This window comes from Cystoisospora suis (genome assembly GCF_002600585.1).
Source record: "Cystoisospora suis strain Wien I chromosome Unknown contig_4584, whole genome shotgun sequence".
Classification (NCBI taxonomy): domain Eukaryota; phylum Apicomplexa; class Conoidasida; order Eucoccidiorida; family Sarcocystidae; genus Cystoisospora; species Cystoisospora suis.
The window spans coordinates 1-24,528 of NW_027157376.1; the positions used below are offsets into that span (position 1 = coordinate 1).

The window sequence follows — 24,528 nt, forward strand, 5'->3', positions numbered from 1 at the left end:
GGGGGCTGCTGGAAACAAGCTGGCAAGTCGGTCGGTAACTTGCAACGTAGCAACATACCTACCTTTTTTGAGCGGATGCAGTTCAGTCATCCGCGGCTGCGGCCTTTCACACACTAATCCCGTCTCCCCTCACCACCAGGGAGTTTAAGTGTTCCGGCCGCCAAGTGATCCATCCTGTCCACCGGCGGCGAACCCTAGACTGACGTAGACCCGTAGTCACCGGGGGCGCAAGCAAGCAGCCCGAGGAAGGTGGAGTCCCGCCGATATGTCAGACGGAACTGACACAGGCTTGCAATATAGGAATGCGAGCACATCCGTTGTCCGTGAATGGCAACTGACAACGGCTCCTGCCACTGCACCCCGCCGCAACAGCGCCCGTACGGGGCTCCGGGGGCGAACGAGCCCGTCTGCCTTTTGGGGGGAAACACTCTTTGAAGTCACTCATTTAATTCCACATTTGGCTATCTTGGAATGTTCCTTTTTGTCATCATTTACAAATGTTCGGACGTGCTCTTTTTGCGGTTTGCTTTTGGGCAGTGTGCCGCCTGACAGTATCTGGGTCGGCATCTGCCACTCCCAAGACTGAACAGCTGACCCAGTCCGGGGCGGAACAGATCACTTCTGTATGGGCAGCGGCACCACCCGACCACAGGGATTTGTGGACATGGTGCACCGCGCAGCCAACTTTGATAGAGGTAATTGCAGTCGCAAAGGCCACGCTGCTGCTTCTCAGCTAGATCCAGCGGGATGTCGACCTCGTGCAACACGGAACAGGCAAACACCCGCAGCCCAGAACGAGAGCAGAACCGTTCCAAAAGTTTCTGTATGGGTATGCACGCAGGACTTCGATTTGCTTCTTGACCCGTACCCCCTGCGACCAGGAAGAAACTTCAATCTGCATCTACGTGGCATCCTCAAGGAAGAAGTGCCCGACGTCCGCATACGGACCCTAGTTGTGCTCAACCGGTTTATCAGAATACCCCATACTCGGAACCTCTGTTCCGAGCAGCCCGGACTGTGCCCGATTAAACCAGGATACCAAGAGCTAACGATCTCATGTCAGTCCCCTTTCCCTCTCGAGTGAGAGCATTTCTGCTACCCAACGACTAGCTAAACTCCGGACCGCCTTTCTCTGTCTCTGTTCGCAGACGCCATTCCTCCAGTAATTTCTGGCCCTATAAGCGTTGATGCAACGGTAAGGCACAGCTTCTTTCACAAGCTCCGTCCGCGGTACGCGGCTCGGCGGGTGCACAGTGGGACGCCTGAGCCGGGTCTCTGTTGCCTCTCGGTTGCGCACAGGTACTGTCTGGATCCAAGGAAATCGCTTGCGCCCGGATGGGCCCACTTGAGGTCGCCGCCTCTGGCATGGCGTACTAGGCTTCCTCGGCTTTCAGTGGATGGGATGTTTTGGCTCGGTTCCGAACTGTCAAGACACCTTTTGTCTCAAACGTCTCGACAACCTTTAGTCTTTTTGTTACGCCTGCCTCTGCGGGCGACGTCTCTCACTTTGCGCCCGAACGCACTCCTTGTAGGGCCGCCGCAGCAACCTCAGCTCTGACGACGTAGCCTCCCGAGTTCCAACGCCGGTGCCACTGACAGAAGATTTCTGGACAACGCATATGCCGGCAGCGCACAACTTGTTTCTACGAACACTCACCCGTCATACACAGCCTCGACAAGAAACCAGATTACCTGGGAACGTAGAAGCCAAATGCACGATGAGGCGGAACAGGGCCCTTGACGCGGCGCCACGTTTGACTTCTTCCGCTGTCGCTGTATAGAATGAGCAGATAGGGGCTGAGAAGGAATGAAAAGTTTGGACTGAGAGTCATGGAGGGCTGCTGATGTACAGGCTTTAGCACACCAGCCTCACCGCGAGTTTCCGCGATTGCTTCGTCAATCGCGGACTCGGAGATGCCAGATCTTGCATGCATTGTGGACGGCTCCGGTGACGATGCCCTATCAATAGTATCGGAGTGCACTTTGACGCCAATTTCCACATACAGCTGTCACAGCAATCCAAACAAAGGCACGGACAACGAGGTCTCGACGCCTGGGCGTTACCCGTCCTCGGCGTAGGCAGGGTTTAGCCGTCGGAGGCCTACCTTTATTAAATTTCCAACGACCTCGCTAGGGCACGGCGCCAAACATTCCAGTACTCTCCGACTACCCAGTTCCTTACTCGCCTTATCGCCTCCGAAGGTTCCTGGTGCAACTTCGCACACCCTCCTCTCCCCAGATAGACGTGGGATAGAAGCCCTGTTCTTCCAAGCTGGCACCACTACAGCTTGGCCATCTGTTTGCAGTCGGCTGTTCGATGTGGGAGGCAGTACTTGAACTGCGCAACATAACAGGTCGACGACGTTGCAAAGGTAGAAAATCACTGCAGGATCAAGTGCTTGCTGCGGAAGCGTGCACACATTATTGACTGAGAGAGCCGGTGTCACCTCGTTCTCCACCCCGACACCGCTACTCGGTGGGGCAGAATACCATGGTGTCTGCTGATTCTTGGACTGCAAACCGGTCGGTTTCTGCTGTCCCGGCTGCTTCACGGGCGAGAGCGTTCGCCATACAGCTGTCAAGAGACGTCTCGAGAAACTTAGTATAGAGCGGCCATCAGAAGCTGCTGGTGGGGAGGTAAGTATGTGCACGGCGGAGCAGTACAGGAGAATGGCAGCCTAAGTCAGAGACACAACGCCAAAAAAGCAGGCAGAGACAGTACCACGTTGTACCTGTCCGGTAGAGGAACGTGCAAACGGCGGCTGTGTTGTACGGGCCAAAGTACGAGAATCCGTTCTATCGATGTGAACTCCAAAGGCCCCCTGTGCAGTTGCCCCCTGCAGCGCATGATTTTCGCCACGTGTATGATCTTGTGTGGCATGTGGGGCCGCTCGCGCGCGACAAATGAATGGGCGGGCACGCCTTCAGGTACGGCATTTGCACTAAGGACAAGGACAGTGAATGCCGTCCCATGGCCTAGTCACAAACATGTGCGCGCGACGCCTTCGGGAGGCAGGGCAGTGCTGGTGTGTTCCATGGCACTCCAGGGAAACCGTTACCTTTTGTTTCAGTTCAGTTGCCTTCCTCAGGGATTTCATACGCACATCTCTGCGCGTCGTAACAGGGACGTCGTCGAGCCAGGTGTTCTCCGAGGGTGGGCCGTATTTTACTCGACGCGATAGGCGAAGTGCTTCAAGGGCCTGCTCGTGTATCAGGTGGTGCATCTCCTCGTTTGAGACCAGCTCAGCGAGCTTTTCCGGGATACTATCCGTCGCAACACACACGGTCCGTGCATCCGCGGAAGGCTTTACCAGTGAACTTCAAGTTGATCTGCTCTAGCCCACCCGGCGTGACCAGAATGAGGTCCTGGGTTGCAGCAACGCCTTGGTCGCGCTCGAGGTCAGTCAAACCGTCACGTAGTGCAGGTGCAGCACCGAACGAGCGTCTCGGACACAACCTGCCCGTGTGTCACAACTACCACTAGCTAGGAAGCGCGTTTATACGCTGAAAGCAGGTGAGCAAGTTGTGTCCGCCCGACATATCCCGTACGGTCTGGGCACGGGATAACTATGCCGAATCGCCTGCGCCAGATGTGCCGCAAGGAAAAGCAATGGCTCAGCAAGCTGGCGGAAGCCGTGTGTTCTCTGTACGGTTCGGTATGCGAGGGCAGTCAAGTTAAAGCCGTCAAAAACAGGTGGGGTCGCCTTACCCTGATGCCAGCAATACATTGGCCTTCTCGGCGTGATACTGAGTTTCGCAGCTCTCAAGAGCGATGAGCGGCTTGAGAACATCCACCTGTTCGACTGCCAAATGAAAGCCGGCTTCGGGAGAGAGCACAGGAGAAAGGACTCTCTGCACGATCTGTACAGCAGCGTTTGAGACGGCGTTGCCATGTGCTTGGGGAGCCCTCCCAGGGGTGGGTGCCGTAAGGCTTGATGAAAGGATGTCGATGAGCCAGTTAACTGCGGCTCTCCTTGCTTTATCCCGTGTGTCTCTCCGTTGCCCCTTGAAACAGTGTTCTTCGAGCTGACAAAGTAAAGGAGTGAATAGGCAATGGTCGAGTGTTAGTTTGGTTGGAAGTACTTGAAGGAGCGTAGCGAGCGAGTTAATATTGAGCGGAAAGAATGAGGAGGTCACCGCTTGCACGGCATCCCGGAGCGATTGACCGGTTGCGGCCGCGGAGTGCTCGTCCGTGGGGAGGCAGCATGGTTGTTCGGTAGTCAATATCTGCAGGAATCTGGACATTGAGAATGTAAAGGACCGGTACAGCCTGGGCGCCACGGCGACATGGAAAAACCTGCAACCTCACTAATCCGGCCGTTAGTGTCGACGGCCACTGGCGCGTTGCTTTGAACTTGTCAAGGGGGGTGCACCTGCAGAGCTCCGAAGAAACAGCAACCGAGAGGGATGCCGAGTGCCTCGCCGGTGAGGAAGAAGCTGGCGTCCACTCGATTTTGCCAAGGGATAAGGCCGCTCGAAAAAGAAACGACTTCTCTTGCTTCAGAAGAGCTGGCGAAATCTGCTCAGTTTTCGTAAGTAGAGTTGCGAGCACCTGCAGGAGGCACGACAGGAAGCTGAGTGATCGGGCATGTCAACGAGATTCGTCCCGGAGGAACTCGGTGCGTATCAGTTAGGGGAGATCTGCGGAAGGTCCCTACCGCTTGCAGGGTGGACCGCGCCCCACCGGCTTCGTCTTTGCAGAACAGATCGGTCGTCCCTAGCGCCTTGCAAATAGCCCCAAGAATCGGTTGTACACGTCCTCCTCGGAGACCCTGGATTGCACCGGGTATAGCGAGCACGGCGACGACCCGTCCCCGGCTCTAGTTAGTAGTTTGTGCGTATCGGGTGAAGAAATGAGATTTATACGGCCAGGTTCGCAGCCCAGTAGGAAAGGCGCACCAAGCAGGCTCGGAAACGACAGGCTACCAGATGCTTCAGCAGAGCACAGGCCGTACCTCGTCATCGGCCAACTTCAGAGCGTATACCGAGCCCTAAAAAGCAAAACACTCTCGAGCACTGTGGGGCCTAATCGGTAGACTTCCGCCGGTCCAGCACTACCGAACGGGAGAGAGGGCAGCCACTTACCTCAAGAATTTTCGCGAAGACTTTCGTAGAGGCTACCCGCTGGTGCAGTGCTAAGGGGCAGCTGGACTGTCGGGCACATACACGCAGGGAGGAGAGCTGCTGGTATTGTTTGTGCGGCTCGGCAGGCGGCGTCGTATTGATGGGTGATGTGTGTGCGTTTCTCAGACTCACGTCGAAGACATCTTCGAATAGCTTCCAGTAAGATACTGGGTCAACATACGCGCCGACCTAGACCATGAAAAACACACCCGCACGGCTCGTGAGAGACTGCATCGCATAATTACCACCGCGCGCGCCGGCGACTAAGCAGCAGACAAACCTTCATCATCAGCTAGGATCGAACCCGACGCCACCGTCACAATCATCTAGTGGGTGGATGAGCGGAGTTCTTGCTAACCATGGTCAACGCATCGTCGTAAATTCTTAGGAGCGCCAGCGGGGGCGGTTCCTTGGAGTACAGGCTGACACACAGCCGCACTATACCATCCTGCAGGAGACATGACGAAAACCGAAAAAGCGAACTCTCCACCGCATCTTACAGAACAAAACACGGGCAGACGTTCGGTTCTGAAACGCACAGTCTAGTAACTACTCACCAGCCACTCTGTCGCAGCGTCCTCGACGTACGCAAGGGAGACTACCAGGAGGCGCGCCGACTTTTCACTTGTAACTGCACTCAAAGTCGTCATCAAAAGAAAAGAGAGCACCCGCGGAGTCGCTGATCCATGCTGGCTGTTGTTAATTTGACAGTGTTCAGGAAAGATGAACCGTGACGCGGCTGGAGGGGGCGGTGCTGGGTGAAAGCTAGCTGTCGTGCCCCCAAGTGGCACCCATTCGCTGTCGGCGGAACACTCCGGTAACTGTACCTCACCTTCTTTAAAGTCCATAATTTCCTTCAGCATCCCTGTCGCGTAACGGCGAAAGTTAGTCCTCACCCAGCACCTGGAGCCCAGGCGTGGTCGCCCAAGGTGTTTCTTGAAAACGTCATGGAGTGGGCCTACCAACTGCTGGAGACTGCGAGGCGAACCATCTTCAGCTAGGGACGAAGTCTGGGTTTCGTATTCTTGGGCAAACTCTAGATCCAATGGATCAAAACGCCCTTCCATTGTTGTGCACTGACGAATGGGCGGCTCTGGCAGCCGCCCTCCAACTGGAAATGGAATTGAGGCCTTTCCCTGAGCCACACCACGACGGGCACCCCAAGAACGCAGCCGTTCCATGCTGGCAGAGAGTCATTGACAGGAGCTCTCACGCGGGGCAGTGGAAGAGCCAGCGCCTGAGTCCACCCTCCACATCGTGGGTTGTGGAGTGTGTGTACCGGCTGTACCTCGTATGTCCAAGGTTGTTGAAAATTCAGTTGCCTTAAGTCTCTGACAGCACATGGATAACCATTCCAGGGGGGAAAGCAGCTGGCGGCGTTGGCACTGGCCAGCTTGTGGTTCTCAGGCGCCCGCTTTCAGGTCGGCATTGCCACAAGGAACTCAGAATTCGACTCGTTCAAGGTTGGCTTTCGTCGGCGAAGGCGTGACCGATGTGTTAGAGAACTTGACTTTGAGTGGGCTCACAGTACGCTTCGGCGATCACCCGCCTTGTACGCCTTATCGGAGCGGATTCTGACCTGATTTCCTTCTCTCTGTCCTGTTCGTAGTTCTCGCCGCACTTTTCGATAAGCCAGTAGACGAGTTTCTGCGTGAAGCAACTCCACGCACGGCGCAGACTGTGATTTGGAACAACATGTCCTCAAATTGCACCGCCTTCGGTCTTGTTAGGGAGGCACCCTACGATGGTTACCTGAATGGACTGGTTTTCGTCAAAAAGGCCAGATAGCAGATACGGGAATATCCACGACTCGTAGTCTCCTCTGCGGACCGCACGAAAAGACGCAGAGATACTTGCGGCGACCGCTAGCCCTGGTGGGTACCGTTCCTGGCACATGTACTCCGGCCCTTACTTGTCACCAAGATGGTGTATCCAGAAAACCAGAGTCTCGTAGAAAAACATTCTCACAACCGGAGCGGTATCAACCATTAGCCTTGCGAAATAGTTATGCTGAAAAGAATCGCCGGACCAAAGGAATTGTTTGGACACGTGTACAGTGTTGGAAATCAGGCACTTGTAGCAATTTCCAAGCTGCAGCCCTTTCCGCCGAGCTAACTACTGCGTTTTAGGAACTCACCGTCGAGCATGGTTCGTAGAAGGCCTTTATTGGGACGACGTTAGGGTCTTGCCAGCCTACCAGCGTCTTTGACAACAACAGGGGCCCAAACCTTACATGCAACTTCACCACCGGTTCACCGTGCGGAGATCCGGGCTGCGCTCTCTAGCGATACGCGTAGAGCTAAAGCAGTCCAACGCTGGCTGCGCTGGGGGGATGCTAGCCTCTTTCAGGACAGCACTCATAGGACACTGGCGTTCCTTAAACCCGAAGCTTACCTGGACAACAGAGGAGTTGTACTTGTACAGGCCACACTTCAAAACAGCAGTTAGGGTCCTTGTGCCGTGAATTTTGACCTGCAGCGATGTAACAAAAGACGTCCCGTGCTGGCAGAAGCTTGCAGACTCGCACTACACGCTGCCACCGCATCAGGTAACGTTCAACAACGCATGCGTACATACATACGTATGTATTCATGTAAATGATACAGATACATACGTATTCATACATACAGACGTATATATACATGACGTGCAAGCCGCTAGAACACACACATGACTTGAGTTTTGAGGCAACGGACGAGTCACCAGACGAACGGCCCGTGATGTACAACCAAAAACCTACAATCTTATTCCAGGCGAAAGCCCTTGGGGGGGCCGGGCTCACCTTTGCGTGAGGGTGCACCAGACACGACAGCAATGACCTGCATTAGACAAGACTCGCAGAACGTACTATCGAACATATGGGGGCAGGGGAGAGGGCAGCCTTTTATTTCCGATCTAGACCGCCAGCTCTTCCAGACTCTGTGTCGTCATCACACCTGGCAATGGGCTCGGTGAAGTGTAGAAGATTTTCACTATGGTGTTCGCAGAATTTGCACAGGTGTACGCAGGCGGTGACCTGGATGCTGGCACACTGATCCATTGTGCCAGCGCGGAGGATCCCTGTAATGGCGTCCAGGTACTCCAAAATCTGTATCCGAGAAAAAAAAAGAAACAAGAATGGCGAAACAGTGCTTTCTCCTGCGGGAGCAAGTACGTAAATGCAGGCAACCGACTAGCCGTCTCTCTTACGGCGGCATCGGAGCAGCGTTCCAAGAGAGCTCCGAGGATTCCAAGCATGGCCAGTCTGACTTCCTCGCATGGCTCGACGGGGATCAGCTGAAGGCGGAGTCACACACGGCTTGAGCGACATTTCAAGAAAGGCGGTGCTTCTCCTCATTTCAGAACTCGCTGACTCTAGAATTAGCTCACTCCCAGTTATCTGGGAAAGATGAAACCACGCTGCTCCGTCTACTACTGATCATCTTGCTGGCCGGCCTTTTAGTGGACGGCTGCAAAGCTTCCGTCAACGATCTCGTACCTTTGTCGGTGTTTGTTCCGGGAGAGGCCTCATCACCTCCGGAAGATGCGCTACTCTGTAGGCATGTACCAGTCCAGTCTTAGGCTTTGCAAGCTACAAGTAAATCCCGAGTACTACCGAATTTTTTGCGAGCTGCGACCAAATCCCGAGTACTAGGGAGATCTTCTCAGCCGGATCCGCACACTAGAACCTTATGCCAGCGATGGCGCAGTTTACCCTTCAATGTCGTCGGAACCGAAGCGAGCTACCAGCACTGCATCACACGCCGACAGCAAGAAAACAAGAGAGTGGAGCGCCGTGGTAACACTCCTTCTTACCTTCCCTACTAGGCTGCTCTGAAGTGGCAGGAAAAGTTCTCGGCAACAATAAGTGGCGGAAGTTAGCCACATATGGAAATGTAACCCGGCTGGAGGTGCTTTTGTGAACCGGCGTAGAACGGACGCTTTACATTGACTGACGGAAAAGGAATAGGTTACTGACTTGCGTTAGTTTTCCTACTAGCAGCTTTCTGTTGGGCCCCGGAATGGTTCTGCCATTCAAGCAGTTCGGGAGCAGTAGCACGTTTTTGACGAGAACTGGTACCTGGAATAGTCACCTTTAAAAGACTGTCAACATCTGTGGCGTTTCTCGCCAGTCTGCGCACAATAGCGAGCAACGGCAGCCCGTTTGGCGTTTCTAGTTTTAGTGTGCTGAATTGGAGCTCTCGCTGTCGCCCTCGGCGCTTGATGCTGTCACGTCACAGTTCAATTGCCTCCGCTCTGCTTGTGCCTACACGCCAGCTTACCTTCTCAGAACTTCTGCTCCTGCCTCCCTGCACGTTTCCGACTGATCAGATAGGATACTCGTCAGCGGCCGAGCCGCGGTGGAGAGAAGCACGTCGTAGGCTTCTGCACAAGGAAAAGCAATCTTATGGCCGAGAGGATAGATCTGGAGGTCACTGTGAGTGAATGAGGAGGTGCCTCCCCAAGCAATCTGCATTCCTGTACGCGACTGAATCACCAAACCTGATTTTCGTCGAGTCAGCTGAACTGTGCCGTCGGCATCGCCCGTGTAAGCGTCTCCCGAGGGCGTATCCGAGCAAAAAACGGCACGTTGCCTGCCTTAGCAGAGTCAGCCACAATTAGCAGGGAACGGCTGTGCTACAGCCTACGTTGTGGTGTGTCGTTTTCAGTAAATGCCGACAGCAGTTTCTCGAGCGATAGCAGCCGGACAGAGGTGCTGCGGTGTTCTGAAAGGATATTTGCTTCTCTTTGGAGAAAACTTCTCAGATGCTGCAGGCAGGGGCACGCAATGACTCTCACCACGCCTTAAGACTGTCCCCATGATCTGCTCCTCACTTCAACGCAGAAAGACTTGTTTCTGAGACCGTGATGCTTACTTCTCTGTCTTCACTTTTCCAAGTGGGCTGCCACGACGCTCGGCGCACACCGAATGCCAAACCAGTCAGCCTTCGCTGTGTTAAATCAACCTTGCCCACTGCGTCCAAGTCTCGTCGAGGAACGAAGCTGAGCAGAGACTCAGTCGGGAAAACGCCGCAGGTTGTATTTTTGCTAGCATTCTCGGGTGCGGGCACAGGGGCAGGACTGCAAACCTGAGAGGACCTTGTCAGGTTCATTTGCCTCCAAATGTCCTCGATGTTTTCCATTATGCGGGACAGACAACAGCACTCGATGAACCAGATGACGGTTTTGTGCACCCCACTTTCTCTGTTGCAGGGCGGTAGCGATTCAGCGTAGGACCGCGGCTGATTTGTTAAGCTCTCGAATCGCGGGTCCTTGTTGCCAGGGCACACTTTTGATCGCACTTCGGGTGCTCTGACTTCGTGCTAAGTAGCCGATTCGAGCATGGCAACAGACTGTTAGTTGGCACCCACTTTGTCGTTGTGGGTCTGGTCCCGGTCTACGGTTTGATTCTCAGGAGGACGTGTGATGCCAGCCCGGCAGGCTGCATGCGTATGAGCAGGACGAAGCGACGCTACCGTGGACGACACTTCTTTCCATAACCAGAGGTCTTCGAAAAACACGAACGGGCCCGGGGTCCATATATACACTTGTTGCCACAAGACCAATGCGTCCACTTATTGCTCACAAGGCGGCATCTGCTTTGCGACAAACCTCGGGAGTGCCCCAGAGTGTCCGCATATCGGTAGCGGCCGCCCCACCAGCGCCTTGGGAGCTCCGGTTAGCTGGTTCCTTTCCAGCACCCCTGCAGGCTCCCATTCCCGAGAGAAAAAAAGCTCCGTGCACATGTAGGCATTTTTCTGTCCCGTTGAGCCGTCGCCCGCAACTCGGATGACGAGGAAACTTTCGAAGCGCAGTCCGGGCAATGACACTCACACCATTAAGTGACGACACTTCACGGCCACGGCAGGGGCGGGATCTGCGCAGCCTTGCCTTGATCCTTCAACAGAATTACGGTAGCATCGGGCGAAGACCGAGGCACGATACAGACTCGTGTTCCTTGTGGCCCGTGGACGCTTCGGCGTGACTGGGGTTTCTTTGGCTGCGGCCCAGGTCCTTCGTATTGAACAAGTCATAAACAGGAGACATGCTGGTCATCTATCATCTAAGCAAAGGCACGTCAGAGCGGTGAGCAGCGAGGCGACTTGGGGGGCGGTACCGATCGTTTGTGTCCCCAGTCGCCGGTGAGTACGATGGTGTTTGGGGGAAGCCCATACAGGGCTCCGTTTATGTCAGCGAAAGGAAAGACTGGATGCGACTTGGGGCCTGCCCTTGGCAGTGCAGATAGTGTAGGTCCCTGGTCGTCAGGAGAAGGCCTGAGGGAGATCGCTTCAGAAGAGCGAGGACTGCTCTTTCAAAGGGTTCTCCCCTTTTCCAGAGCGTACACTTCACGGTAAACACGCGCCAGTGGCGTTCCCAGTGAGCTGGCAACCAGGGGGTTTGATTTAGTGCCTGGCCTAGATGCCAGGGTCTCAGCCATTTTGGAACATGTAACGCTCCACACCTGCTACAGAGCCTCATCCACTCTTCGTTTTGTACGGAAGCGTTCTCACTTTCTTTGAAAAAGCCTGTGATTGCTGACCGGCTCGGTAGTCTACCACTGGCCTCCTTCGCTGTAACCACCACGGCGTATGGCTCTCGGTTAGGTCCCGAAAAACCTCCCTGAGCATCGGCGGCTCAGCTCCTCTTTCAGCGCGAACATTTCGACGACGTCGCCGTCGGGCACCAGGGCCTCCCCAGCCGCGTTTGGCGCCGCTGGCACTGTCCCCAGGACTCGTGCATGCCCCCGCTGCCCTGAGGTCGCTCGACCCGTATCAGCTGACTCACCTTTTACGGGGACATGCGGTCTGGACGGTCAGTTGTGGAGCTGTTGTGCTAGCCGTAGAGGTCTTCCGTAAACTGGCAGATGCAACGCAAGCATTGGCTTCCAGTGTCGAGCCAAACACCTTACAATCTCTGTCAGACAATCGAAGTGAGACCGTCACATTTTCGGCCTCTTCGGACGGCCTGACGATGTTGGTGGGGGAACCAGGTTAGCGTATTAGCTGCGCGCGCGGACGCATCTAGCCTGGCAGAACTACCTTGTGTTGTTTCCTTCCAAGTTTTGCGTTCAGCCTGCATGCTTGAATCACTTCTCTGGCTCGGTCCTTTTGTCGCCGCAGTAGGTCGCTTAGGCCATGATAAAAGCGGATGGAACCCAGGACCGGAGCTACCGAGTTGAGCTTTTTTCTCGCACGACTCTCAGCGGCCCTATCTCCTCTGTGTCTACATGAGAACCGCTGCAGCCCCTGTCGTCGTAGCAACAAACAGAACACTTCGCTGGCCGCCTCCTCCTCGCCTGCATATATGCTCCTTTCGTCAGTCTCCTGCCTTTCCTTGTGAGCCGAGATGCCTTATTCAGCTGCATTTTCGGGTTTCCAGCGTTTGCCTTATTACACGACTGCCGAACGCGCGGCCGCTGTGACGACAGAGCCCTTCGACAAGACTTTGTTTATCGGCGCTTCCTGATGACCCACTCACTTCGTACCGGTCGAGCAATTGCAGGCCTTTCTCGCGTATCCGGGGCACTGCGCTGTGAGCGTTGCCGTCCCGTGTCGTGCCTCCAAAATGGCATCAGCCTCGAAATCCTCCGGCCCGGAGCTGGCGACCGGGAGCCGCCTGGGGAGAGGTGGTGTTCCTAGCTCATCAGGAATTCCCCCTGTCCGTCCTCGGACCCCAGCCCAAGAGAGACAGCAGGCGTGTCTGGATGACGACTCTACCCGGCCACTCGATGCTACGACTGTCAGTTGCTCGCGGCCACCTGATGAGGGCGACATGTTAGAATGGAACCCAAGTTGTGCTTTATCTGCGCAGTGGGGAAGTAACGTCTGTTCTCGGAGTGAAGGCGCACAAGACTCTCGGGACGGACTTCTTTTCGGCTTGCCAGAAGGAGGCGAGACCGAGCACCGTGCCATTTCCCGCCTTCCAAGTCCTCCGATGAGCTGTATTGTTGCTGTTGAAGAGGCTACTCTGCCTCCCGATAAGCTCGGGCAAGAAGCTCGGGATGGTCGCGCGGGGAAGGTTGGCGTTATTCGTAAGGCTACGACAAAGAAGCGGTCTTCGGCCGAGAGGGTCATTCACTTCAGGGAAACAAACAGTGAAGTGAGCTTCTCCATTCCGGATGACGGGGAAGCTGCCCCCGGGTGCTCGCTGAAGCGAGAGAAGGGCGCCATCGGACTTTCGGATGCTCCACCAGAGTCTGATGACGACGAGGAAGAGCAGCCGTCAGGTAAGCCTGAGTTTCATTTCCGCTAACATTTCGAGGTGGCTGCTCTTTTCACTTCTTCCTTTTCTTCTACGAAGTATGTTGCGGAACTGCACGTCTTTTGAAACGGGGGCTCAGATCATTATTGCAGCGTATGGCATTTCAGGCTTTCATGTCTTCGTTCCGGGGCGGCGGGTTCTCAGTTGATGTCGGATTGTTTGCGTTTGTCTGTGTGCTGTTAGACCGTCTGTGAAGTTTCGAAACCTTGCTTTATCATATGAGACATCCGGTGTGAGTGCAGAGACCGACTATTCCTCAGGTGTGTCCCCGTTCACTACCCTGGCGCGAAATGGGCGCCAGACCTCAAGGAGACGGTGTGATTTGCGATCCACGTGCTGGTTGGCAGCAGTGCGCTTCTTCGTTTCCTTCCTCTGGATCGAGAGCATTGGCATCGTTGAAAAATCTTTGAAAAGGCCAGGAACGGCCTGAATGCCTAATACATTAACTGCTACGCACTTGACTGGCTCCCCAGCATACCTCTATTTCATTCTAAGCGCGCTCTTCGGACACTCTACTTTGCTTCTGCGCCTGTTTCTGATGCTTTGTTTCCTTTCAGTAAGGCAGGACTGGAATCATGAGTTCTGCCTACCCGAGGTCAGTTTTCATATCGGTCCGTGTGCTGGCTCCGTCCTTCCCATTGCCGCTTTTTGCCAGATGTTTGCATCGTCTGCTACAAGCGATCCGTTTGCTGGTGTGCTTGCAGCCCTGGGTCACGCGAATACTGGCGAGCCGGGTTGGTGCGGCATGCGGTGGCGTTTCAAGTCGATGTGGCGCTACTTGTCTGCAATCAACAACGACGACGGCAACATGCGCTCAGCCGCTGGACCCTACCGTCTACTTCGTGCATGTGACCTCTCCTGCTTTCCCCTTGCTTTCAAGGATTCCAGAATGGAGTCGCAGTATCGAGATTTCAACGTCCGGCGAATGCCTGTCCGGCTCTTGATCATGTTACCCATTCTAAGTGCTATTTACGTAGTCAGTTACGTCACGGCGCGCCGCTTCTGCCCGTCTTGCTTTCTCGCGCCTGCCTTTGATGGAGAGGTTGCCATTTCCATCTCTTTCCTAGCACTGGCGACGCTTGGAGCCCATTTATATCTTCTCTATGAACACCTCGAGCTGTTCATCGCTATTCTTCTCTGCCTGGTGAGAGAATGCCTAATGCGCCTTCCGTTCATAACTCGTGGAAAAAGCCAACTTAAGCGTACGCACGAACTGGAGTTGGAACCGAGCGACGAACTGGAAGGGTGTTCTTCGTTGGAGGGGAATCTTTCGGTATTGCGCGGGTCTGTACGAGCCAGCTGCAGCCCTGCACGAGTCCGACCTCGTAGCCCAGGGGTTTGTTCTTCTAAGTGCATCCTGGTTCGCAGATCTTTGCTAGAGGGGGGGCCATTCTGAAGTGGTGAAAGAGGGCAGTCCCTAGTACCAGTCTTCGAAATTTCTCGTGTTAGGTTCTCCACTGGTGACTTCTGTGATACTTCTGTGACGGCCTAAGACGCGCCCAACCCCTTGTGGGCCCCGCGGGGGATTTCCTTTTAGTACCTCACGGTTCCGACTGCAGGTACTGGTAGGAGCCACCGTTTCTCCGTGCAGCAGTTTAGAGCGGGGTCTCCACAGTCCAACTCTCACACGTGCAAATCTACCGCCGTGTTGACGCCGACTTCCGGGTGTCAAGGTCGTCAATCAGGCATGCAATTTTTCATACTCAGGTTGGAACTTACAGAGCGTCGATGAGGGTAGCCACTCTTGCGCACGCGCTAGGACACCAGGAGTCTTTTCTCGTTGTATTCCCTTACTATGGCGCAAACGGCATGCTGGAGAACTACCTTCTCTGCTTCACTATGGTAACGTTCTTGGGTATGAGGTAAGGCCGAGGTAGCTCGGATGGCACACATATACGCGATGTGACGTTCGAGTTACTGGACAGCTTTGAGGACGAGGTTTTCCTGGCAACTAAGGGGGGGTTCGGCGTCTAATGCCCCTCGATCCAACCAGCTTGCCCGATGACGCCGCCCGTGCAACTGTCAGCCCTTCGGCCTTCATGTAAGACGTTGCGGCTCAGGTACCGGCCCCACTCCGGCTTTGCACACGTAGCTTGCTGCGCCTTCGGGCACAACCTGTCTTCGTGTGCGTATTGTCCAAGCGTTCTCGTCGTGAGTCGGGGGGGGCCCTTCGCATGGCTGAGGGGCCTCACCGGGTTTACAGCATGGTACGGTTTCACTAGTTGCAATACTTGCGTCCGCTTCTGACTTGCAGGTTTGGCTATGCCCTATGGGCAACCCTCTACATGCTCTGTCTAATAGTCCCAATTACCGGTCTTTCCCTCCGGTTCTCCATGCTCACTCTGATGGGCGAAAGCCGCGTCTGGATTGTCTGGGGATCCATGCTGCACGCACTTCTCATTCTTCTTCTTGTTCTCACGCTGGTATCTTCGTATTACGAGGAGCGGAAGAAGAGAATTCTTTTCTGGAATCTCAAGGTAACTCAGGCCCGTGTACGACGACTTTCGAGTTCCCTCATCTTCACTTGTCCTGCTCATCTTAGCAGAAAGTACAGGCTCACCAGGAGCGACTACCAGCAGCCTGTTCACTGGCATTGCGACCAAGCTGAAAAGAAGTAACGGAGACTAGGCAATCTGTTTCAAGTCCTATCGCAGTGACCGCCTGGTTCGTAGCTGGCTCGGTGCTCCGTTTCTGCCGGAAGCACTGCGGCCCCAGCAGGATTCTGAGTATCCAAGCCGGGACCGACTAGAATTATCATCGGGCGCAGTGTGTGTCTTCTGTAAGAGAGGCGGTCAGCCTCGGGTTTCCTTCAGTTGAACACACCTTTAGTTAGTGTCACTCGGTGTGTCCTCCGGGAGCCGACAAAGCTCTTTGATAGAGGGTGTGGACTTCAGGGCGCCGAAGTTTGAAGTAGTCGGGGGTAGCGCAAGGGGGATGCCGACAGTACAGTGGCTGGCTACAAGCTTTCCGTGCTGGTTTGTCTGAGTAAGCGTGGGAAAAGCTGAGAGATGTAGACAGCCAGACGGGCCTTCGCGTTGCTCTCTTCGCACTCACGTCGTACCTTTCCGTGAAGTTTCTCTCCGGACACAAGGCATCAAAGGGGGACGGCGGTGCTGCTGTTTGTGCTGGACGGCTGGATTCGGAAGAATGCAGATGCTCAGCTGGAGTGCCTCGAGCAGCAGGTGACACACAAGCGCGGGAGCCGAAGGCCCATGATAGGGACTCCCTTCGAGTGCCTTCTGGTCATTCTCACGGAGGTACGGAGCTTCTGCAGAAGAGTACATCCATGTGGTGGCGTTTCCCGTGCGTGTTTTCGCGCAGTGGTGTCGATGCCTGAGCTACCGAGTCACTCCGACGCCTTAGTCTCCGTGTTTTTCCCACTGATGGGGTACAGAGTCCACTGGGTTAATAGATCGTGGCGGAGCTCCACTGGAACCGTCTAGCAAAAATTCGAGTAGTTTTTCGGTCAGAAGCCACGGCCTAGGACTTCAGCGGATTTCGATCAGGCCGAGCAGAGTAGTGTGCAACCCCGTAGAAGGTGGTTGCAGTCTCCTGCGTGCCACCGCCGTGCGCTTTGCCCTCTTGGTAAGGGATGCGTTGAGGAAAAAAGGAAATTGTGCGTATGCCTTCTCTTCTCTGGGGTCACTTCACTCGTTGAGCGATCCGGCTCGGAGCTGAATCACCATCTTAGGGGCGCCGTGTTGGCTCGACAAGTAAACTCACTATGGTCTTTACATGCAGGGACAAAGACTGGTGACCAGGAGTTTTCGGGAGTGAGATCAAAATGGGGCTTGCCCACTGCAACGAGCATCACCCGTCATGGCCGGCCTCCAGGCTGCAGCTGTTGTCGAATGGGCGCAGAGGAAAGTTTCTCTTTTGTTTCTCATGGATGTTGGTGTGAGATTTCTCCTCTTGTTTTTAGGCACAAGACGAACTCAAGCAGCAGAGCAACGTCAACCGCGACCAGCTTTTGATCCTGCTTCAGGAGGCTACACACATTCTTACGACGTCTGAAAATGTTTACCAGATCAGGGCCGAGTATCTCGACAATGTCCGTTGTCTCAGTTGTTTTCTTTTCTTAGTCTTCACGAAGTGGGCAGATGTGTAGGGTCCGTTAGGGAACAAGTTGACACATGTTGCTTGCTACTTTGATGTGTTTCCTGAGAGTCATCCGATTCTTCGCTACATGGCTTTGCTCAGCCAAGGGCCTGTCTCGGAAAAGCCGTGCTGTTTGGTAACGGACACCAAAGGGTTGCTTGCGTCTTGCCGGAGGTTTACCCATTGCTCGTACAACGTATGGAATCAGGGTCTCCGCTCGATGTTACCCGTGGTGCCCCGCCTTTTGCGGACTAGGGTTGCAAGCAAGTCTTTCGGTCACGGTCCACTGAGATGCATAGTAATAAATGATTTGTACTCATGCTCGGCTAGAGCGCTTCCGTCACGTTGGATAACTCGGGACTGGATGTGGAACCGTGAAACTCAAAAGGTTGGAGATTTGCTCTTCGCGCCTCGTGGGCTCGCGGTCGTTTCTGCGTATGTCCTCTCGAACCTGCAGAGCACCCGCTGAAAGCAACGCTGAAGTCTACGACTTCGGGAGTGTGAGTGTTTTTTTCGTCGGCCGCTGCTACATCTTTTCATTAGCGTTGCTGGAGGGGGTGTGCCAGCTCTGGGAATGTGCACCGGTCCGCTGCCTTGCGTTTTCATTCAGGAGTTCACACGGTCGTATCTTCGAGATCTTCGAATGCAGAGCCGCGATCAGTCGGACTGGGCAGTCTCCCGGCTGAACACTCTGGCCACACGCCGGCGCTCGGTCCTCACCGACATGCGAGTGAGGATTGGGGGCACAAGTGGTGTCGTTGAGGCCAACGGGCTACCGTGCGGCTCTTCCTTGGAGAGGTCCACCTCACGGTTGTATGTAACCGCACTGCTTGGAAACGCAGGGTCTACGACGTTTCCGTACATCTTGAGCAATCTCTGTTTTGCATCTGGAAAGTGAGCGGGGAGCGTACACAGACGTAGCTGAAGGGAAGCGCGCTATTTCATTCCGGGTTCGGGTGTCTGCTCATGTCAGGGAACCAATCACTTCTTGGGTTGCTTTTTCAGATTCCTTTTTTTTCAGCTACCGCTCGGCTGGCCCGTGATCCTTGACCTGCCTTTCTGGATCCGGCGAGCGTAGTGGAAAAGCCGTGTCTGTCATTGCGATTCAAGCAGTCCACTGGAGCAGTATTGGGGGCCGCGCTTGTTCCGCGCGAGGCCGACCACGTTGCAAGCACGTCAGGGTGTGCCACTATCACACGCGACAGAGTTCGTGGCTCTTTGTCTTTGGTATGCTTACTAGCCACACCAATATCCTAGTTTTCGCCGCAAGCTTGTGTAACGCTGCAGTCAGTCATATAGTCTGCCTTAAGTGCAGTCGCCGTGTTCCTGCTCCCTCGGTGTTCCTGTCTTCTGCTGAGTTCAGTCGAAGGATGCGCTGAGCGATATTGGCTGCGTCTGGGACCTCGACATGCACACGGTACGACGTTGTGGTGCATTACCTGGACATTACTTTGGCTGCTGGACTGGGGGACGAACATGGCTTTTTTTGCGCGGCTAGTCTGGTCTGGGGCCTTATGATAACTCACTGTGGGCGGGAGACGTATACGACCCCGTGTCTTCGTGAGAACAGGCTTCATTATCTTTGCGAATTCCATTCACTGTCTGTTCAGCTGAAGGAAAAGGTGCCGCGACCTCTGGTTGATGGGGGGTTTCTTCTCCTTTCGCCTTTTGCCGTGTCGCCCGACGTCAGCATCAACCCGCAAGTGCTCCGCAAATTCTTGGTGGAAGTTGAGAAGGCCTACAAGCCTAACCCTTACCACAATTCTACACACGGAATCACCGTAAGTTATTTTTTCCGCAGGATTTTCTTGGAAAGACCCTCTGTAGGGGGTGTGCCGAAAAAAGCCTGGTCACCAGCGGGGTTTCTTTCGTACCGGTTCTGGCTTTCTGAAAGGCCACGGCTGCTGCGCGGTGTCCTCCAGCTTTGCCGTTTACAATGGAGTGCCCTCTGAAGTTTCATGTTGCGCGGACCCTGTTCGCAACAGAACTTAGCTCCTCCTCATTCGCCAGTGCTGACGGCTTCGGAGAGGTGGTAGGTAGAAACACGGAAAACAGGTATGCGAAGAGAAATAAACAGGAACATGTCGGCTGCTCTCACGTACTGGAAGCTTTTTCTTCCTACGGACGGGGTGTTTTGGAGATTTCCTGATCATGTTTGCAGGTCTGTCACCTCTCGATATGCCTTCTGGAGATGCTGCGTCTTCGGGAAGCGTGAGGGTGTACCAGCTTCGAGCGATCACTAGTCTTTTGGACTGGCGTTGAGACTTTATGCATCAAGCAGCAGGCGGAATGCCTTCCGGAGGTGTTGCTTTGGTCTTCCATGAACCTGTCTAGTCTGTGTTTCTGCTGTCTGGTGAAAAGACGAAGTCCGGCGAAAAATCCACCTTTGGAGAACAGCACAGAGACGCGGGAACAGTTCTCTTGCACGTTCTCGTTTCCCTCTGGCGTTTGTCATGCCGCGGAATCGTCTCTGGCTTTTCCAGCGGATAGGAAAGAAGCGGCGGCTAGGACCGCGTGAGGGCAGGTGGCGCACGGACCTAGATCGTTTCTCCGTTTGCCTCGCTGAAGGAGCAAGTCTTCGCATGCGCCGGGTGTGCTGGTTTCTGATGTTCAGACTTGGAGATCTCGAGGAGGTCGGCCTCATTATCGCCTCTCTGTGCCACGACATAGTAAGCCTTGATCAGCACTAGTTTCGCTATGCTGCGGTTATGGGGAACGCATCGAGAGGATGCCCGCTCCGAGTTCAATTCTCTCTATCGATTCACCCGCACTTAGGTGCTAGACTGAGCGCACGTCCTGAATCCTAACGCTCAAGCCTGCTAATAATGGTGAACTTGAAATGAAAGGGATGCGCAGCTGCTTGGGGGGCGCAGCGCTTCTTTAGGCTGTGGAAACATTGAGTGCCACAGACCCCCCGGCAAATACCGCAGGCACCGGCATGGATATCTGTTATCCGGCTGACTGAGTTTAGGAATCACGGTCCAAAGCCGCAACTCCGCAACCCGGCAGTGACGATGCCGCCTGTCGTGGCTAGAAGCCTCGGCTGTCCTTTGACGTTTCCTTTCTGGAGGCCGCTAAGCTGGCGGAAAGGGTGCGCAAACTTAGGTGGTAATGTGTCGCCTCACAAACTCGAGGACGCATCTGAAGGCGCCACGCCAGCTGTCGTCCAGCGGCGATGTACTTTACGTGGTGCTGTATGGTGTGTGCTGTCACTGCTCAGGCCCATCCAGGGCGAAACAACAACTTCATGGTCAACGCCAGCACGCCGCTCGCGCTAACCTACAACGACATATCCGTTCTTGAGAACATGCATGCTTCCCTGACGTTCCGCCTTCTTTGCGAGTGAGCAGAAAACACCGGCGGCGATACAGGGCACTTGGCTTGAGCCAGGATATTTCTCTCTTCCGCTAGTGGGCAGCCGCGCAATCAAGATCCGCGTTATAAAGGCGGTGTGAACCGAGATCTTTCGGTGTCCTATTACCCGTGTCCCCGCCTAAACCCTTCTTGATTAATCGGCTAAAAGGCATCCTGTGAAATCGTAGAAGCAGGCAGTCCTGACACGCGTACTTCAGAGACGTCGAGACCAATCCAGCCTGGAAATCTGTAGAACTCTACGAGGGAGAGATCTCAACTCTGATCAGTATTAGATCCTAATTGTAAGCGTGTACTGTTTTCGCCACCTCCGTTTTCTCTAATAAAGCGCCAGTGGAATTCTGCACTGCACGGCGCAACTGGGCTGCTGTTTTCAGTCTGTGCACATAGGACAAGCCTGTTCATTTGCTACAAATTTGTTAGACATATGCACCCTGTCCCTGCCACCACAACTTTGGAGAAGGCTGGTTCACTGCATGCGTATGTACACGCGCGCGGCACATTGCCTTCCCCTGTCTGGTGAATCCCCACGAACTCTTCTGCGTGGTTTGCAGCCGGCGTCTGAATCTTCTTGGTCATCTGCATCGGGAAGCATTTCGGACCTGTCGGAAGCTTATGATTGACTTGATCTTGTCTACGGACATGAAGACCCATTTTGATCAGATCGCGAACTTCCGTTTGCGCAGGCAATCGGAGGGGTTTGACCCTGTAAACAACGACGAGGACCGCCAGTAAGGGGGTGTGATCGACGTTCTTTGGAGGACACTCTATTCAGAAGCAGATACGGCTGTGTCATCCTGAATGCAACGAAAGTGTCGCGACGCTTCAGACCAGTACCCTGATGCCACAGCGTGAAGACAGAAAGCAACATATTTTTCGCTTAATTTGTCCTAGTCGGAGTGATGAGTAACGTCCACCTAAGAAACAATCACAGTGAATTGCCAGGGCGTCCTGCACTTCTGGGAATCAGAGCGTATTCCTCTGGTGCGAGCCCGAGCAGTAGAAGCATAGTCGCTGTGATTTGTGGGGGGCCGGCGGGGCTGCGGCACCTGCAGGTGTACGGCCTCCTCCGGCCACTGATCACTTGGGTTGCACTCACGCGCCCCCGGTTGGGTGCCGCAGCAAATTTTTCCCGATCAGACAGCACGATCGGATTTTGCAAATAGGCGTAAGATTATCAATCAAGCAGGTGGCGAGCCGCCGGAGACGGTTCCTTTCGGAAGAGGAGGCTCGCGCACGATTCAGTGGATCAAGTCAGTGTGATTCTCGTTCGTCTGCGCCCATCAGTAGCCAGCTTGTGCTTGACTTTCGCACAGGCGGCTGCTGGAGATGGTGATCAAGTCTGCTGACATTGGACACGGCGCACTCCCTTGGCCTGCGCACGAGCAGTGGTGTTTGCTAGTCGTGCAGGAATTCTATGATCAGGTGTGTCTCATTTGTAGCATACTCTGCGAACACAGAGCTGTGGTGCCGGGAACCGCGTGTAGACGGGACGGCGAAGATTTCCGGTGGAGCAGTTATGCTTCTGTCCTTGGCGGCAGGCCGGCATTGACTATTCAAGAAGTCGAGTGCCGGCTGCGTTGGGCCGGCCTTCATCTTTCGACCGTGGAGCAGATCTGTCTGTGGGCGGCCAGAGAGCACGGGTGACAGGTGTGCTTGAGGAATCTGTGTCCGTACAAGCGAGACCTTGCGCTCTCCTACCCCTTGAGTTTTAAAACTCAGAGAGAGCGTATGTTGCAGCCAGCTGTCCATATCCTTGCCGAAGAGGAACGACGTCCTGTCTGGAGATTTCCTAAGGCGAGAGCTTTCTGGAAACGCCATATGTAGTCCGTGCACAGATAGAACTCCGCTGAGCGAAGCTACGTGAGGAACAGCGCGCATCTGAAACTCGTTGGGACGCTACCAGCTTTCCCGCGGAGCCGCGGAATCTCGCTTACTAGTTAAACAGTAAAAGATTCTGGAGAGGGAAGTCATAATACTTCTCTTTCGCGCATTGCCCTGCCCGCGCCGTGTGGCCTGCTGCAGTGAATTCTTGCTATGTCCTCTCCGCGAACCTTGTAGCTGCTGCCTGTCGGACTGCGCGCCTCTGTTCCGTGTTTTGTAAGGTTTGTAGGCGTGCGTGCAAGCACACACCCCTGTCACAGATGCCGACCCCTTGTGCTGTCTTCTCATCTTTTTCAGGGCGACGAAGAAAAACGCTTGGGGCTGCCCGTTTCCTTTTTGTGCGACCGCTCTCAGCACGATACTGAGTTTTTCAAATCTCAGATCGGTTTCCTCGATTTTGTTGTCAAGGTGAGTCTGGAATCGAAGGCCAAGCAGCTGCCATACTGACTCGTCGAACTTCCGAAGGGGAGTGTTTGTCTTCTAGGCTGAAAGGCCACTTGTACACACTTCATGGTGTGTCGAGAAGGGACAGTGAGTTGGCGGCGCGCGGGTTAGCAGAGCTTGGTGAACTCCGCGCTCATCAAACTCCGTCCCTTTAGGTACGAGCGTATCTGAAATAACTGGGCATAGAGTGTTGACTGCCTCAAAACAGTCTTCCGGGCTACCGAGCTAAGCGGGTTCGAGCGTGCTGCCAGACCACTGATTTTCCAGGACAGCGGCACTTGAGGCAAGCGTGCTGATACAACGCGTAAGGGTCTCAAGTGCTTTCAGCCACACCTGGCTGCCTGATCTCCCGCTTTTTGAGGTGTGTTCGTATGCGAGGCTGGAACCAAGAGCAGTCAGCGTGAATCCAGTTTGGGAAGTCGGCTCTGCTCACTCGAGCGTAGCCGAACTTCCTTGGCTTTTCAAGGCTTCCGAGGGTCAGACCAAGGAACTGCTCATTGCTTTCTATTGACCCTGCAGTTGCCGACGCTGGACGCGGCTGTGACCTTACTGCGATGCTGCGACATGCGTTTGGGGGCCTGTCACCCTGAAGCGGTTGTGCGCTCTGTACCTTCGTTCCTGTTTTTGCAGCCCCTCTACGAGGAGCTCGAAGCCGTGGAGGGAATGCTTGACTACGGTCCAGAAAGGCCCGTCAGGACAATCTGTGTGCAGAACCTTGCGAATAACATTGCTCAGTGGAAGGCGAAGGAGGAGGGTGAGCGCCGGCCATTGGTGGCACATGGCAGCAGTGGTGCTGAAGAAAAAGCGGACCTGCCAGAGTAGTCCATAAAAACGAGTGAAGGGAGGGTAACCTCGGACTACGCGGAGTCAGAGGATTCTGTCGGCAAACGCTGGGCCGCAAGGCAGCTTGTGTGGTATCTAGATTGTAGGTCTGTCGACGCTCGCGATCGAGACACCCTGCGGAAACGATGCTGGACAAGGCTGGGCCAAGAAAGCGATCCGCGTCAGTGAGGATGCGCGTGGCCGGTAGCCACGGTGATGCATGCTGGATCGACGTGTAACATGTGAGCGTTTCCGTCAAACTAACGTCTTGCTGAAAACTGCTAAAAGAGACAGTGGAGGCTACGCTCTGCTCACGCCAGTACTTGTATCCTACGCGGATGTGTGGCGAAGCTAACTGTTCACGGAGATTCGCCATGCCTTGTACCTGCTCAAATGATCATATGAACGCGGAGAGACTTCTGTTGCAATATCTCGACATGACTGAAGCTCCCATGGGGGCCCGAAGTACTCAGAAAAGCTGCATGTCAACAAGCAACGAGATTTGGTAAAACAGAATCCGGAGTAACAAATGTAAATGTTTTG

The 24,528-nt window shown here is 54.6% G+C and overlaps 8 protein-coding genes across 8 annotated transcripts; 4 read left to right on the forward strand and 4 right to left on the reverse strand.

Moving 5' to 3' along the window:
• The first annotated feature begins 435 nt into the window (after positions 1–435).
• Positions 436–1,423, forward strand: CSUI_008252 (ml domain protein). Its single transcript, XM_068068386.1, has 4 exons — positions 436–695; positions 842–1,058; positions 1,149–1,195; positions 1,300–1,423. The coding sequence occupies exons 1-4, from the start codon at positions 498–500 to the stop codon at positions 1,375–1,377; spliced, it is 540 nt and encodes a 179-aa protein (XP_067919631.1). The 5' UTR covers positions 436–497; the 3' UTR covers positions 1,378–1,423.
• A 79-nt stretch (positions 1,424–1,502) lies between these two features.
• CSUI_008253 (uncharacterized protein) lies at positions 1,503–3,106 on the reverse strand (the record flags this gene model as incomplete). The annotated part of the gene is made up of 4 exons (XM_068068387.1): positions 1,503–1,606; positions 1,874–2,006; positions 2,106–2,678; positions 3,101–3,106. 4 exons carry the CDS (start codon positions 3,104–3,106, stop codon positions 1,503–1,505), a joined length of 816 nt encoding a protein of 271 aa, XP_067919632.1.
• On the forward strand, positions 2,620–4,464 carry CSUI_008254 (uncharacterized protein; the record flags this gene model as incomplete). Its single annotated transcript, XM_068068388.1, has 2 exons — positions 2,620–2,637; positions 3,125–4,464. Coding segments are annotated over 2 exons (378 nt in total), but the record flags the coding sequence as incomplete, so codon positions are not given.
• CSUI_008255 (uncharacterized protein) lies at positions 3,704–4,490 on the reverse strand. The gene has a single exon (XM_068068389.1). It carries the CDS (start codon positions 4,243–4,245, stop codon positions 3,706–3,708), a length of 540 nt encoding a protein of 179 aa, XP_067919634.1. The 5' UTR covers positions 4,246–4,490; the 3' UTR covers positions 3,704–3,705.
• Positions 4,491–4,734: 244 nt separating this feature from the next.
• Positions 4,735–5,114, reverse strand: CSUI_008256 (uncharacterized protein; the record flags this gene model as incomplete). The annotated part of the gene is made up of 2 exons (XM_068068390.1): positions 5,086–5,114; positions 4,735–4,991 (listed from the first exon to the last, which is right to left on the reverse strand). A coding segment is annotated over exon 2 (228 nt), but the record flags the coding sequence as incomplete, so codon positions are not given.
• Positions 5,115–5,482: 368 nt separating this feature from the next.
• CSUI_008257 (heat repeat-containing protein) lies at positions 5,483–10,597 on the reverse strand (the record flags this gene model as incomplete). Its single annotated transcript, XM_068068391.1, has 16 exons — positions 9,981–10,597; positions 9,753–9,873; positions 9,387–9,489; positions 8,603–8,747; positions 8,314–8,400; positions 8,061–8,212; positions 7,793–7,943; positions 7,519–7,650; positions 7,262–7,327; positions 7,037–7,134; positions 6,877–6,946; positions 6,704–6,771; positions 6,413–6,455; positions 5,957–6,260; positions 5,682–5,755; positions 5,483–5,572 (listed from the first exon to the last, which is right to left on the reverse strand). Coding segments are annotated over exons 4-16 (1,368 nt in total), but the record flags the coding sequence as incomplete, so codon positions are not given.
• Positions 10,598–11,926: 1,329 nt separating this feature from the next.
• Positions 11,927–24,276, forward strand: CSUI_008258 (3 5 -cyclic nucleotide phosphodiesterase domain-containing protein). Its single transcript, XM_068068392.1, has 15 exons — positions 11,927–13,330; positions 14,070–14,509; positions 15,073–15,406; positions 15,620–15,842; positions 16,512–16,622; positions 17,288–18,193; positions 18,827–18,880; positions 19,074–19,244; positions 19,358–19,518; positions 20,078–20,132; positions 20,684–20,805; positions 21,390–21,566; positions 22,152–22,260; positions 23,017–23,127; positions 23,794–24,276. The coding sequence occupies exons 6-15, from the start codon at positions 18,038–18,040 to the stop codon at positions 23,983–23,985; spliced, it is 1,308 nt and encodes a 435-aa protein (XP_067919637.1). The 5' UTR covers positions 11,927–13,330; positions 14,070–14,509; positions 15,073–15,406; positions 15,620–15,842; positions 16,512–16,622; positions 17,288–18,037; the 3' UTR covers positions 23,986–24,276.
• On the forward strand, positions 13,333–13,684 carry CSUI_008259 (uncharacterized protein; the record flags this gene model as incomplete). The annotated part of the gene is made up of 1 exon (XM_068068393.1): positions 13,333–13,684. A coding segment is annotated over one exon (180 nt), but the record flags the coding sequence as incomplete, so codon positions are not given.
• Positions 24,277–24,528: the final 252 nt, after the last annotated feature.